This window comes from Hypanus sabinus, chromosome 2, assembly GCF_030144855.1.
Source record: "Hypanus sabinus isolate sHypSab1 chromosome 2, sHypSab1.hap1, whole genome shotgun sequence".
Classification (NCBI taxonomy): Eukaryota; Metazoa; Chordata; class Chondrichthyes; order Myliobatiformes; family Dasyatidae; genus Hypanus; species Hypanus sabinus.
The window spans coordinates 112,931,271-112,947,180 of NC_082707.1; the positions used below are offsets into that span (position 1 = coordinate 112,931,271).

General features: G+C 46.5%; 1 protein-coding gene across 1 annotated transcript; it reads left to right on the forward strand.

Annotated features, from left to right (window-relative positions):
• The first annotated feature begins 3,641 nt into the window (after positions 1 to 3,641).
• On the forward strand, positions 3,642 to 12,566 carry crip1 (cysteine-rich protein 1). The gene is made up of 5 exons (XM_059952546.1): positions 3,642 to 3,800; positions 7,917 to 8,011; positions 9,762 to 9,819; positions 10,439 to 10,485; positions 12,239 to 12,566. The coding sequence occupies exons 1-4, from the start codon at positions 3,761 to 3,763 to the stop codon at positions 10,477 to 10,479; spliced, it is 234 nt and encodes a 77-aa protein (XP_059808529.1). The 5' UTR covers positions 3,642 to 3,760; the 3' UTR covers positions 10,480 to 10,485; positions 12,239 to 12,566.
• Positions 12,567 to 15,910: the final 3,344 nt, after the last annotated feature.

The window sequence follows — 15,910 nt, forward strand, 5'->3', positions numbered from 1 at the left end:
ACCCTGGCACCCAGGAGGCAACATATCATCCAGGTGTCTCTATCATGCCTACAGAATCTTCTCTTTTTTCCTCCAACTATGGAGACTCCTATCACCACTGAAGTCCTCTTCGCCTCTTCTGAGCCACAGTGCAGACTCAGCGCCACTGTGACTCCCCCCAGCAGGTCATCCCCATCAACAGTACCCAAAGCGTTATGCATACTATTGAAGGAAACAGCCACAGTACTCTGCACTGGATGCCCGTTTCCCTTCCTCTTCCTGACAGTCACCCAGTTATCTGCTTCCTTCAACCTAGGGGTGACTACCTCCCTGTAGCTCCTACCTACCACTTCCTCAGTCTCCTGTAGGAGTCGAAGGTCATCAAGCTGCAGCTCCAGTTCCTTAATATGTTCTCTCAGGAGCTGCTGCTCGATGCACCTAGTGCAGATGTGTTTATCCGGGACAGTGGACATCTCCCAGACTTCCCACATCTCACACAGAGTCCAGAACACTGCCCTGGAGCCATTCTCTCTGCACTAACTGTGCCCGATGAAGAGCCATAGCAGTTGCTGTATCATGCACCTGGTTCGGATGCATCGATAAAAATTGGCAACAGCAATGACCTTTAACCTCCTGAGGAAGCAATGGCATTGGCCATGCATCCACGTGGTTGGACAGGATAAGTACCTGGTGATGTTTACTCCTGGGAACTTGACGCTCTCAACACTGCCCCACTTCCGGAAGTCAATCACCAGCTCTTCGGTTTATTGTCGAGTACAGTTGTTGAAGAATGGAACAAGTTGTCAGAGGCTCTGAGAGCTTCAGATTACAGTTAGTTTTCTTTGCTGCCCTTGAGCACACTGTGCAGTAAGTGTCCCCATCCAGTTTCTAGAAGCAAAGGAACAGGCCAGAAACAGGCCACTCACACCAACCAGCTCACGCTAGCAAATATGCCCCACTCTTTCTTTCTCAAACTCTCCCAGTGTGACTTCACCCTCTCCAATCCATCATCTCACCTACTCCCTCTTGAAAACAAGAGTGATTGAGAAAGCAGATTGTGTTGCTAACCCTTGCACAGAGAGACCTCAGAGAAGTTATTGCCTTTTATTACCGAGTGGCTGTTCAAAGTTCAAAGGAAAATATATTATCAGAGTACATCTATGTCAGCACATAACACCTTGAAAGGCTTTTTTTCTGTGGGCATACTCAGCCATTTTGTTGAACAGTAACTGTAAACAGCACCTGTAAACAAACTGTACAAATGCAGATATAAATAAATAGCAATAAATAATGAGCATGAAATAACAATAGAGACCTGAAATGACTATCCCTTTTGTTCGAGAGCCTGACGGCTGAAGGGTAGTAACCCTTCTTGAATCTGGTGCTGCGAGCCTTGAGACTCCTGTACCTTCCAACTGGTGGCCGCAGTGAGAAGAGAGCATAGCCTGGCTTGTGAGGATCTTTGATGATGGATGCTGCTTTTCTATGGCAACGTTTCATGTAGACATGTTCAATGGTTGGAAGTGTTTTACCCGTGATGTACTGGGTCGAATCCACTACCTTTTGTAGGATTTTACATTCAAAGGTTCAAAGCCACAGGCCAAGTCCGGGATATATTTAAGGTGGAAGTTGATAGTCTCCTGATTGGTCAGGGCATCAAAGGATATGGTGAGAAGGCAGATGTGTGGGTTTGAGTGGGATCTGGGATCAGCTTTGATGGAATGGCAGAGCAGACTCGATGGGCTGAATGGCCTAATTCTGCCCCTATCTCTTATTGTCTAAGGTGTTGGTACTCCCGTACCAGGCCGTAATACAGCCAGTCACCACACTTCTACTGAAGTTTGCCAAGGTTTTCGATAACCTGCCGAATCTCCGCAGACTCTGAGGTAGTAAACGTGCTGTTGTGTTATATTTATATGATGGGTCCTCTGGGAGAGTGACACACAGGAATTTAAAGTTACTGATACCTTCTACCTTTGATTCTCTGATGATTACTGTCTACTATCAGTTCCTTGGTCTTACTGACATTGAATGAGAGGTTGTTATTACACCACTTGGCCAAATTTTCAATCTTCCTCCTGTATGCTGATTCATCACCAGCCCACAACAGTACTGTCATCAGCAAACTTGTATATGGTGTTGGAGCTGTACTTAACCACACTGTCATAGGTGTAAAACGAGTAGAGCAGGGGGCTAAGTACACATCCCTGCGGTGCTCCTGTACTGATGGGAGATTGTGGAGGAAATGTTTTTACCAATCCAAACTGACCAGGATCCAATTGCACAAGGGAGTATTGAGACCCAGGTCTTTTAGTTTACTGTTAGTTTTGAGGGGATGATGGTGTTAAATGCTGAGCTGTAATCCATAAAGAGCTTCCTGGTTGATGCATCTTATCTGTCCAAATGTTCCAAGGTTGTGTGAAGAGCCAACAAGATAGTATCTGCTGCAGATCTGTTGCTTCAGCAGGTGAATTGGACCAGATCCAAGTCACTATTCAGACAGGAGCTAATATGCTTCAACACCAGCCACTTAAAACACTTTATCACTACCAAACATCAAACTGTTTATTGAAGTCAAGTCAGAGCAGATGGATTGTGTGTCCCCACCACAACGTAATGGGAAAAACTACCCGGAACAGAGGAAAACAGAGAGAACTCCAAACACAGACCTTCCTGTGTTAATATCACAGGGCAATGTCGCTGACGAGGTCAGAGACTAGACATTGCTTTATCGGTTATCCTACGTCAGGGGTCCTAACCTTTTTTATGCCAAGGATCCCTAACATTAATCAAGCACCCCGCTGTGCACCCCTGTTCTATGTTACAAAGCAAAGGAGGCCATTTGGCCCAAATCACAAATGCTATCCAAGGTGCCCACCTGAACTAGTTCCAATCTGCTTGACCCATATACTTATAAAGTTTAGAGCTTTAGAGTCTAAACCTTTTCTGCCCACGTGCCTATCCAAGAAGGCAATGGCAACCACCTCCGTAGAAACTTTTGCCAAGAACAATCATTGTCAAAGACCATGGTCGCCCACGTCATATGACACGGCACATAATGATAATGATAAATAGCTTTTACACGTTGGATTGTACCTGTCTGTTCCACCTCTATATAAAAAGTTGCCCCTTGGATCCCCTTTAAACCTTTCCCCTTGCACCTTAAACCTGCACCCTCTAATTTTAGGCTCCCCCGGACTAGGATAAAGACTGTGACCACCCACCTTATTTACACCCCTTATGATACTATACACCTCTCAATGGTCACCACTCACTCTCCTACACGCTAGGAAAATGATAACAGCCCAGCCAGCTTCAGACTCTCCAATCCCTGTAGCATCCTGTTGCCCCTCCGGTTAGTGACATCCTTCCTGTAGCTGGGCAATACGCCAAGTGAGGTCTCACCAAGGCCTGTGTTAACACCACAGCTTCACTCATCCCTGTGAGAAGGAGATTCCCCTCATCTCAGTCCCAAAGACCACCCCGGCCTTGCTCTACCTCCACCCTGGAACCCTGTATGATTTATGGAAGTCTGGGTGAGTCTCAAAGAGAGACCAACCCCACTCACCGCACCCTCTCTTGTTTACCAAAGAAGTCCAACACTCAGGTGCACGTGGAAGAACAATTCACTTCCCCCAGACAACGCCTCATGGGCGTGGGCCCTGCTCTCCTCGCACTTGGGACTAGCCCTGTTCGCCGTGTGCAGAGCTCCTATATAAGCGGGAGCCCAGCCACCGAGTCAGAGTTCCTGGTGTTTGACAGAGCCCTGACTGGACCAAGCATGCCCAAGTGCCCCAGGTGTAACAAAGAAGTGTACTTCGGTAAGCAAGCCGCGTTTCCTGTACAACTGTGCCGCGGGCGAGATTCAAACTCTAGTTGGCAGAGCTTCTGACATTCTCCGCCTGCCCCAGGTGTAGCTGCGTCTCTCCGGCGGTCCGATCATTCTTGTGTTTTCAGAAATCACTCTTCTTTGATTTATTTATCCAGCTTGGGCTTCTGATCTTGACTTCCAGAGTCTTGCCTTTTTATTTCGTCCATTCACTAGTTTGGAGAGCGGTTAGTTTGTTTCTCAATCGGCGGGGCGTGTTTTTGGTTAAACTGCCGCTGATTAAAATCAACTCACAGTGGTTTCGGCTTGAACGGGAGAACCGGTGCTGTTTTCAGTCAGGGCAGCACACTCTGAAAATGTAATGACACTGAACAGCTGGAAGGAATGGCGGAAAATTAGAGCGAGTGAAGCCCAACACGCAAGACCAGCAGGGAATGCAAGGCAGTTCCTAGAGCTTCTTTTGAAACCGCGTAGTGGTTGGTGCAGCGTTTTACACTGTCCGTGAGGGGTCGGCAGGCAGGCAGGCCGGTCGCTGGAACCTGTACCGTCGGTTGTAATCGGGCTGAGCGGCGGTGCAGCCCCAAGGGCGGGAAAGGCTTATTTCCATGCGGCATCTCACTGAGATAAATAAAAGTCACTGTTGGTTGTAGAGAAGTTAGTCTGGCGAATTAATAACGGAAAATGAGTCTACCAATGAACAAGTTACGAATTGGCTCTGAATTTGAAAAGGGCAAATCTGAAGGAACTGCAAACACTGGGGCAATGATACCGAACAAGCTACTGGAGGCACCAGTGGACAAGCGGCCAGGCCCTGCCCCGATTCATCTGAGGATGGTAAAAGTGAATGCTAGTGACACGGATTATGCGTTTAAATTTCCAAGAATTCCCTAGATTCAGGAAAGATTCCATTACAATGGACAATAGTAAATGTAGCTCCTTTACTCGGATTTGGAGGGAGACAGGCGAGTCTGTCATACGGAAGGTGTTAATGAAAGGCATTCTAGCAGTGCAGTTTTTAATGAATATGTGTTTGTGAAAAGGAAATTGTATTTAACTAACTTATTGGTTCTTTGGGAACTAGGACTTCCAGAAGACATTTGATAAGTTGTCACATCAAAGATTACTGGAGTGTAGGAGATAACTATCATGGGGTGGCTTTTGGGGAAACAGCAGGCATGAATGGGTCTTTTTCTGGCTGGTAACATGGAATGACTAGTACGTCACAAGGATTGGTGCAGAGGCCTGTAAGCTTTTGACCAGCTGTATAAATGGACCAAGTGGGGAGGATGTTTCTCTTGTGGGAGAATGGGATCTAGAATGAGTGGCAAGTTTGTTTAAAAAGAATCCGAGTAGAGATGAAGTGAATTATTTCTCTGGGGGTGCGGCCACTGGAATTGTGATTTCCAGAGTAATAGGGAAAGTTGTGAGGAGACGATAAGGGGGTCTCAAAGGGATATGGATAGGTGAAATGAGTGGGCAACTGGAGTATACGGTGGGAAACGTAATTGTGTATTTAGGCAGGAAAATTTGTCTGAATGTTCAGGAGTTGTAAGATGTGAGCAGCTTGCTGGGTAATTTGCAAAGGGCGGGCTGTGGATGCAGCAAGCAGTCAAGAAAGTCGGCAGAATGTTGTACTTTTCTGGGGGGGGGGAACACCATCATAGACCTCTGGTGGTACCGTACTGTGCTGGACTCCTTAATTGGTTAGTTTATTGTTATCTGACCATGCCTACATACAACAAACAAAACAACATTCCTCTGGACCATGGTGCACCCATAAGCATATCACACACAGCACACAAAGCAAAATATTATGGTAAATGAGCTGATATAATTAAAAATGCAGCACAGGGAAACAGCTCGCTGCCTTAGGGACGAGACCTTGGCGGTGGCAAGGTATTCATTAGTCTCAGAGCCTGGGGGTAGAAGCTGTCACCAGTCTGGCAGTCCTTGTCCTGATGCTTCTGTACCTCCTTCCTGACGGGAGTGGGTCAAAGATGTAACTAAGGTCGAAAGAGTACAGAGAACATTGACAAGGATATTGCTGTGTCTGGAGGACCGAGTTGTAAGGAAAGATTGAATAGGTTAGGACTGTATTCCTTAGAACATAGAAGACTGAAAGGCAATCTGAGAGAGCTGTACAGAATTATGCGAGGAATAGGTAGGATAAATGTAAGCAGGTTTTTTCCCCACTAAGGTTGGACGGGACTACAACCAGAAGTCATGGGTTAAGGTTGAAAGGTGACAAATTTAGAGGGAACATGAGGGGAAACGTCTTCTCTCAGAGGGTTGTGAGAGTGTGGAACGAACTGCCAGCACAAGTGGTGCATGTGAGCTCGATTTCAATGATTAAGAGAAGGTGGATGGTAGGGGGTATGGTCTGGGTGCAGGTCTGTGACTGCATGAGCTCTTGGTGCTACTGAGCAATACCTGTGGGAATTTCAAGGGGACCATCCAGGAAATCTGCTCCGATCCTTGTCTACAGATTCCTCATCCTGCCCCGTTTCTCTCTAATCTTCTTTAGCCCTGCAGCCACTGACTCCTGCTTATCCACAAGGGATGGGGCAAGGACTTCCTGTAAATAACAAAGCACTAAAGCTCTCCTGCTTATACCCAAAGCATCCTCAACAAAACTTTAAATATAGACTATAGTGTTCGAAAGACATTAGTACAGAAATTAAAATGTTTAAATACTAAATACTTAATTGGTTCCAGTGATGGGTCTGGAAATCATGAGGTCTTGCTGTGTAAATTAGACCACACTCCATTGGGACGTCCCAGTGCAGGAAGCTGTCTGGAAGCTGTTGACTGTTTTTGTACAGACAACATCAACTCATCAGTAAGGGCAGTGTTTCTTACTCGTTCTCCTAGTTATCCCCATTTTTGTTAACTGCTCTACCATCGACAATGCCTTCAGTAGTTGTGGTGCTGAGCTCTGGTATTGCATCTCTGCCCTTTTCCTTTAAGATGCCCCTTCTACCCTCCCACCTGACCACTTGTTCTGCTGACTCGCCCCTCGGACAGCATCCGAGGAGACACAGTTGTTGTATCGGACCAGAGACCCTTCACTCAGATTGGAGTGTAGATCAAACTGCAAAACAAAGTTGTTTGTGCCTCGACTGAATGCTCCCTGACCTGCCGAGTGCCGGCATTTCCTATGTTTGTTTTCATTTCTGCATTCCTGCCACTTTCGCTTATCTGCCCTAAAACCTGAATGGCTCGTAATAAATTGCTTGTGTCCAGTAAGGTTCTGTGAAAGACGATGCTGAAATTGTTATGTGAGAGGGGTTGTGAGATGGACGGGGGGGGGGGGGGGGGCAGAGGAGAATCAGTTCCTGAATTTTGGGCAATATCCAGAACTTGCTGAGAACTAGCCTGGGCACAGTGTGGCTCCTTCCACATGGTCCAGAAATGGAAGCAGAAGCAGTGATTTCTGACCACTGAGGATTAGCAGAGAAGGAAACATTAAACAAACGACTCAGCTGGTCAGTCAAGCGCAGGAATATCTATACTGACCCAGTGATAGAGCAGAGCTCCTGCTCTGTGGTGAGAGGGGATGGGGAAGCTGAGGCTGCATGTGACCACTCGGAGACTGTCTCCTGTGTAAAGGCTGCTCTGTGTTTATGTTGGTCAGTTTCTCTGCAACATTTCTCATACAAATGTTCTAGGTGCTTTCTGGAACAGCCCCAGCACACTTGCTGATAGTGCCCACTTCATTAACCAGCTCCCCTGTCCCTCTGTCAGAGCTGGATGTTCCGCTAGTTACTGTGCTACTGCACCGATACCGAGCAGTGTGGAACAGACAGCTGATGTGTGAGGCGAGTGGTAAGGCAGGGGGAATTGATGTCACCCTCCCTGACGGCAATGGGCAAAATGCCCGTTTGTTTCCCTGCAGCGGGAAATGGGAGTGACCTCTAGACCATCAGTGTTGGGGGGCCCCAGAACTCTGTTGTGGAGACTGGTGCCGGGGGAGGTGTCAGAAGTAGCAGGCACTGTGAGAGGTGGTAACTGCCATCAGTGATTCAGTATGGATTTTGTTGGGCTGGGCTGGGGGGCAGCCGTGGTCTTGTGTGGAGTGTTTCATAACTATTGTTGTTATTTCTTGCAGCCGAGAGGGTGTCAGCCCTGGGCAAGGACTGGCACAGACCCTGTCTGAAGTGTACCAAATGCATGAAAGTATTGACAGCCGGAATGATGTCTGAGGTCAGATGCTTTCATTTAGCTCCCATATTTTGTATTTTCTTTCTTTCCATATTTTGCTGTGGCATCCAGCCCATTGAATCTGTGCTAGCCTTTCAGTCCCATTCCACTACTAACTTTCTTCCTACAATCCCATCAACTGTTCTCTGATTCTTCCCCTCACCCACACACTAGGGGCAATTAACCAACCAACCCATAAGGGCAGGGAAGCCATTTGGCCCTTGAAACTGCCCTAGCATGGGGAATTTATTTTTCCAATCCCATCATTTTGCCTTCTCCCTGTAACCCTTAATCCCTTCAGCAATTAAGAACCTGTCAATCTCTGCCTTAAATACACCCAAAGACTTTGCCTCCTTTGACTTTGTCTATGGCAAGAAGTTCCGCAGATTCACCACCACCCTCTGACTAGAGAAATTTCTGCCCTTCTCTGTTCTAAAGGAGTGTCCTTTGGAGGCCGTGCCCTCTAGTCCTAGACTCTCCTACTAATGGAAACATTCTCTCTGTGACCTCTATTCAGGCCTTTCAGTATCCACTGGATTTCAATCAGATCTTCAACCCCCACCCCCTCCACCCACATTGCAGGCATCAAACACTCCAAAATATGTGCACATTTGGGTGTGGGAGGATGCTGGAGCTTCTGGGGAAAGTGGGTGGGTGGTGTGAACGCCACACACACAGCTCTGGACCGGACTCCAGTGAGCCAGCTGTTTCACCGTTCCAGCCTTGTGTACTCTGTTTTCTGTCTCATCGTCAGAGGTGATGGGCTGGCAGCTCGGTCACCCACACCCAGGCGCCAGGCCTGTTGGTGAGACCCACAGCCTTGGAGTTTGCAGGCTTCGGACTGGCAAGAGCTGGCCAAGGGCAGCCTCCCTTCCTCCTGACGGCCCAGAGCTCATGCCGAGGGCAACGCTTCGACGCTTTTCCCCGTCACGAGATCCCTCTCACCAGCAACCCCTCACCATTGACTTTGGGGGGGTGGTGCTGAGGGTTAGCAACTCAAAGAGCGACTGTAAATTGCCCCCCCCCCCTTTATGTGAGTGGTGGGAACTGGAGGAGTTGGTGGGAATGTCATAGAATTATACATCATAGGAAGAGGCCATTCGGCCCAGTTTACCCATGCTGACTCACATGCCTGTCTGTACTAATCTCACTCCCCTCGTTAGCCCATATCCCACTATTCCTGTTCAGATGTTTCTTGTGTTGTTGCCCCTCCTGCTTCCACCTCCTCTGGCAGCTCCTTCCAGCTACTGACCCTGCTTTGAGTGGAAAATGTACTTCTTTGATCTCTTTTCAAATCTTCCCTCTCTCTTTACCTTGGACCCTACCAGACACTATCTGTGCCTCTCGTACTTTTTTAGCCTCTATTGCATCCTCTTGGCCCTCCTTCACTCTGAGGAAGACAGATCCAGCTTGTCCAATTCCTCCTGAGGAACTGGGGGGAATGCAGTGAGCATTAAAGGGTGGTTTTTGTTGCTATTGACTCAGTGGGCTGAAGTCACCTGCATTCCCCCGTACTGCCTGGCCCTACCAACTTCTTGGGGAAGCAGCCTGCTTCTGTGAGGCCCCCAGGAGAGTGCGTGGGGAAATTGCCCATTCCCTCCTGAGTTTGACTTGGACCGATCACGCGAGTCCTGAGTGTAAAGCGTGGGCCGGGTGCAGATGAGACCATCTTGGCCTTGACGGTGGCAGGTGTGGAGTCTCGCGTCCCCCACGCTTACTGTCCTGACAGCTGGCTTTCCTCCTCTTTCCACAGCACGACGGAATGCCCTACTGCACCAATCCCTGCTATGGTGCCCTCTTTGGACCCAAAGGTAAACCCTCTATTCTATCCTAATCCGGGAGAGCTCTAGTCCAGACTGCAGGAATGGGTGGGGCAGGTTCTGACCTGAAATAGCAGTGATACAGACCTGTGGCAGCCATGGCCAAGGGGATGAACACCCATCCCTCGGTCCAGGACTGAATGGGTACCGAATATTGCTCCCTCCCTAGCTAAAGAGGAGTTTCAGTGCTCACCGGAGACCCCAGACCCACATGGAACTTCCAAGTGAGAGTGAAGACCGAACAACAAGCAATATCCTGATATCGTGCCCTTTCCGTACCCATGATGCCTCACAGCAAGAGGTGGGCTATCACAGCGGCCATATTCCGCACAGCTCCAACACTGGGGGAACGGGGAGAGGGGTAAAGTCACAAATATTCTCTAGGGTACTGGGAAGGAATCTCACCCAGTGGGTGCAGCAAGAGGCCCTTACTGTGCCTCAGGCCTGGTCTTGACACAGGAATCTTGAACTTGCTCCTTCCAAAGTGTCTGCCAACCCTGGTCATTGGGTGCTTGGCTCTGCCTGTGTTTGGAGGGCGGGGGATGGATATGCCCCAGGGTTTATCAATCCCAGACACCTCAAATCCTGAATTGCTCATTCTGTGTTGCAGGGTTTGGACGTGGTGGCATTGAGAGCCACACCTACAAGTAAAGCCAGGTATGTGGAATCTCCCACGACACATCTAGTCCTCAGTCCTCACCGTGTGCACACCGCCCCTCTGGACAGAGTGTGGGCCCATTGTCTCAGTCACCAGCAGGTGATTAGAGTGTTGGGGGAGGAAGTCACTCAAATGAGATGTACCTGACTTTGCACCTCGGTGAAAAGTACTGGGCACACTGTTACAGGAAAGATGTCATTAAGCTGGAACGAATGCAGGGTGCTGCCAGGGTTGAGTTGTAGAGAGAGGTTGGGCAGGTATAGATAGCTTTATTCTATGGAGAGCGGTGATTTCATAGAGGTGTGTAAAAAAAATTTTCTCGAAAGTGTTGTTTCCTCAGAATTTTTGAACATGAATATAATTTGACTATTTGACTAATTTGACTTATAGGAATTTGGAGAAACAAGAAATTAACTTCTATTGAACATAATGCATTTAATTGCATAATGGTGCTGATGTTTTGCAATAGTTCAACTAAGATAAAAATGTTTTGTTGGTGATTTTCATTTGTACTCAGTGCCTGAGGCTTCTTGCTTAAGCGTCCAGCATCGATGGATTCCAGTTGCCCCGATAATGCCCCGTGACTGCAGTGTCCTGGTGAAACCTTTCACCATGCTCATCACTGATAGTGCCAAGGTTTGCAGGGAGGGAGTCTAAATGGGAATGCAGAAAGTGAATCTTTAGTGACACGTTGCACTTGATGGTTTTGTATACTTGAAGCATGTTGTCGACCAGCTGCACATAGATTGGTGCTCTGGAGTTGCCAAGAAAACTTTCAACAACATCCTTGAAAGCCTCCATGTTATTTTTCTTAATTATCACTAAAAATTCATCGAATTGCCTGTCACTGATGACCTGTTTGACTTGTGGACCAACAAAAATGCCTTCCTTAATCTTGGCATCAGTTATCCTGGGAAACATCTATCTCAAATATCAAAATCTTGAGGTTCCAGATGAAGCCCTGGCATTGCCCACTGGGAACTGTATGCACACAGGAATCTTGGTCAGCATTGTCCAGTTGAATCTGTGTCTGTGCAGTTCCCTCCAGGAGTGTCGAGACTTGTTGCTGCTATCAACAAATTTCAACACACAACAGCGCAGTGACAGAGGTGCAGGCTTTGTCCAATGATTCCCGATGGCTGAATAGCGCCTCTGCCCTCTCCCAGCAGGGTGACAGTACCTTCACTGCTTGGGCTGCAACGGTTATTCCATGGCAGGCAGCAAACGCCCCGTGTTGTGAATGGGAAAAACCGCTCTGTGTAAGATCGTAGTGTCAACATAGATGGAGGATTCACGATCATTTCAGGTCACACAGTGCAGTTGCCTTCACAGAGCTCCCTCTGGGGCTTTGGAGGTGCAGAGGTTCAGTGGAACACTTCTAAATCCAAACTGTTAGATCGTAACTTAAAGTGGGAAACACTCAGCAGGCCGGGCAATGTTTGTGGGGAGAGGGACAGTTAACATTTCAGGTCACCAGCATTTTCTGATTTCTAACAGCTGTGGGATTTTGGTTTTGGGAGGGCGAGGTGGGTTTGTGAATGAATTGGGGAGACGTGAGACAGGGAGGGGGTGTGGCAGGTTGAAGGAGTGGGATGAGCTATGAATCTTTTTCCACAATCTTCATCTCTGGGGATACGTTAATCGGGGCTCCCACTCCGTTTTGAAAACTCTCCGGGCAGTTCAGCTAAATCAGTGCTGATTCAGGAGATCCTTACTCTCTCTGCATAATCTTCATTGTTCTCTCCTTCCCAGGTTCTGGGTTTTCGCTGAGATCGAGATGTGGCAGGAGGTGTGATTTGAGTGTCTCCCAGTCCCTGGCCTGGCGATGAGTAAACAACAACCCAACCCCACTGAGCACCAGTTAGTGTCAAAGAATCTCACTTTAACTTTCCATGAGGGCCTGAGAGAAGGGCTAATTTTGCTATAGTTGTAGTGGACCCTGGTAGAAATTGGCCCTCTTCCCCCAACCCCTCACTTCCCCTTCAAGAGTTAACTGGGAAGCTTGAAAACACTTGATGTTAAGCATAGGATAAACTTCCTGTAATTTTGTTTCCAAATTAAAAATAAATTCTTGGTTAAATCTGGTGGACTCCTGTGATTCCTCTAATCAACAGATCCTGATGTTATTAACCTGGCTGCAGGTTTAAGAGGTACAGTTTATTTTCTGCTACCTACTCCTTGGGCTTAGCTGCAAAGTGTTTTTTAAAGATGTCAAAAGTTTCAGACTGATTATCAAAAGAAAATAACTTCTGTTTCTACGGTGCCTCACAAAACCTCAGTGCAGTTGGAAGTGATTCTCTGACAGGGAATTGGTTTTGAAGTGTGTTTAGGAACTAGTGTTGTGCAAAAGTCTAAGCACATAGATAGCAAAAGTGATTAAGACATACTGTAGCACTGTAGAATTTATTAAAAATCATACACCCATCCCACAATGTGAGGGAGTAATCATGACACACGAGTGATGATAAACCTAATTCTGATAGGGATCTCTACTGTGGGCTGAGAGTGGGAAGGGGGCAAGGAGAGGGGAATTATGGTTGGAAAAAGGGAAAGAGAAAGTGGAGGGAGCAGGAAGCACCAGAGAGACGTTCTATGGTGATCAATAAACCAATTGTTCGGAATAAAATGGCCTTGCCTGTGGTCTCAGGGCTGGGTGTGTCTGCACCCACCCCAACACTCCTCCTCTCCCACACCCCTCTCATGGCAATGCATTCTCGCTATTCCCAACATCATTTGCTCCTGCCAGACTTACAGACTTGCTCTCTGCTCTATGTTGTCTGTCTGTATCTAAAACAGTCTACTTAGTTCTCTTCCATCCACCTTAGAGTGCAGATAATATTGCCTGACCAGAGAACACTAGTCCTCCACAGATATACACCTTCAGATACTGGAATCTGGAGCAAAAACAAATTTCTGGACAATCTCAGTGGGGCAAGTAGTCCCTGTGGAGGGAACTGGATAGTTAGTGTTTAGAGTCAAGACCCTTCATCTGGACCAATTGTCCACATGGATTATCCTAGACAAAGCTAGTAAAAGTTTTGACAAGATCCCACATAGCAATTGAGCTAATTGGATCTGAAATTGTCTTGATGATAGGAAGCAGAGTGTACTGGAGAGAGCATAACCCTCTAATTGGATGTCAGTGACCAGTGGTGTACCCCAGGGATCGGTGTTTCTGATTGGATGTCAGTGATTGGTGTTAGGATTTCAAGTCAAGTCACTTTTTATTGTCATTTCAACCATAACTGCTGGTACAGTACACAGTAAAAACAAGACAACGTTCCTCCAGGACCCTGGTGCTACATGAAACAACACAAAACTACATTAGACTTCGGACCTACATGGGACTACATAAAGTGCACAAAACAGTGCAAAACAGTACAATAATTAATAAACAAGACAATAGGCACAATAAAGGGCAAATTACAATATAATAATAAGTGATGTAAATGTAAACAAATTTCTGAAGTTTGATGCATTTACTGTTGGACTGGATGTGAATGTAAGAGGTGTGATTAGTGAGTATGTGGATGGCACAGAAGATGGTGGTGTGGAGAGTGAATAAGGTGGTCAAAGGAAATAGATTAGCAGGAAAGTCAGGTGCAACTAGGGCAGATGAAATTTAAACCTGACAGGTCCAAGATGATACATGTTGGGATGTAAAATAGAGTGGAAAAAGTGTACAGTAAATTGTTGGGCACTGAGGGATATGATGACTTGGAGGATTCAACTCTATAGTTCTCTGAAATTGTCAACACGGGTCATTAGAGCAGTGAAGGAAACATAAATCATGTGTACCTTCATGGGATGGGGATGGCCTATAAGAGTTCGGAGGCTTTGTCACATTGATTAGACCACACTGGGGCTATTGCATACAGTTCTGGTCACCATATTGGAGGGATGATGTGGTCGTTCAGAGATTTGCCTGGATGGAAGATATTAGTTATGTGGAGAGATCGGACAGACAGGCTTGATTTCAGTGAAGCCAGCTTTGAGATGTCTGCAGTTTCGTCCTTACACTCTCTGCACCTAAGGAATTGTGGTTCAGAGTAACACAGATTCTCTTCCCTGTCAAGGTTGTTTTGCAACTCTACAACATAAAAACTATTTTAAAGGAACAAGCAGAGTCTGAAATGTAAGGCTAACTTTGATTTTATTTTAAGCAGGATTCTTTTGTATTACATGGTGATATGATAACATATGCCATTTACATACAAACCTCAATACATTATGTAAACATTAAAGTATGCTTAATCAAACAATATATTTACAATATTACTCAAATATTAAATACACAACACTCCTCCCTGCTTAGCTATAAATTCTAACTCAATATAAAATGTATCTCAACTATATACACAGGGTACTATATAATACAACTTCTATATACAGACACCCACAGCATAGAAATTTTTTAATCGACCTATTTTTAATTGACCATAGAAATTTAATTGCTGTGAAAGTTTTCTTACTCTTCCCCTGGCGAGGGAGGTCACTCTGCTTGGCAGGTGAGACATGCGGCTGTGAAACAATCTCAGGTTCTGGGGCCTCCAACGTGGTGGTTGTAGGAGTTGACTCTGAGACTGCAGGAAGTGGTTCTAACAGCTTGTGAGGCCTTATCTCTCTGAATCTACTTCAATCGTTGCTTTTCCCCCAGTCTCACTTTCTTTCTCTCCCTTTGACCTTTACTTTATTCGTGGTTCTTTCATGTTCCTTATCACGATCTCGCTCACAGTCCCAATCCCACTTGCAATCCATTGCTGCTGTTTTTCTTTCTCACGTTCTTTCCCTCTTTCATGCCTTTCTCTTTCTCACCTTCCTATTTCTTCTAGTTTCTTGTGAGTATCTCTGAATTTGCTAATTTCTCAAGAAATTGCGGTAGGTCTCATTTATCCTCTTCCAATTCCACAGCACTTAAGACATCATCCTCTTCCTTTTCCATTTTCTTCTGTCTAGGCTGTGCATCTTGTTCTTGGGAAGGTGCCATTTAGTTCACTGGAATATTCTCTTATTAGTGCAAACACAAGAAAATCTGCCGATATTGGAAATCCAAGCCACATATACAAAATGCTGGAGGAACTCAACAGGTCACACAGCATAAGAACACAAGAGATAGGAGCAGGAGTCGGCCATCTGCCCGTCGAGCCAGCTTCACCATTCAATAAGATCATGGCTGATCTGACCATGGACTCATCTCCACCTACCTGCCTTTTCCCCATTACCCTCAATTCCCCGACTATGCAGAAATCTGTCCAACCTTGTCTTAAATATATTTACTGAGGTAGATCACTGCTTCATTGGGCAGAGAATTCCACAGATTCACCACTCTCTGGGAAAAGCAGTTCCTCCTCATCTTCATCCTAAATCTACTCCCTGTATCTTGAGGCTATGTCCCTGAGTTCTAGTCTCACCTACTTTCCTGTC

Coding starts and splice junctions, on each gene's coding strand:
- crip1 (XM_059952546.1), top strand. CDS start 3,761: ATGCCCAAGTGCCCCAGGTGTAACAAAGAAGTGTACTTCG. Junction 3,801..7,916: donor TAACAAAGAAGTGTACTTCG/GTAAGCAAGCCG, acceptor TATTTCTTGCAG/CCGAGAGGGTGTCAGCCCTG. Junction 9,820..10,438: donor TGCCCTCTTTGGACCCAAAG/GTAAACCCTCTA, acceptor TCTGTGTTGCAG/GGTTTGGACGTGGTGGCATT.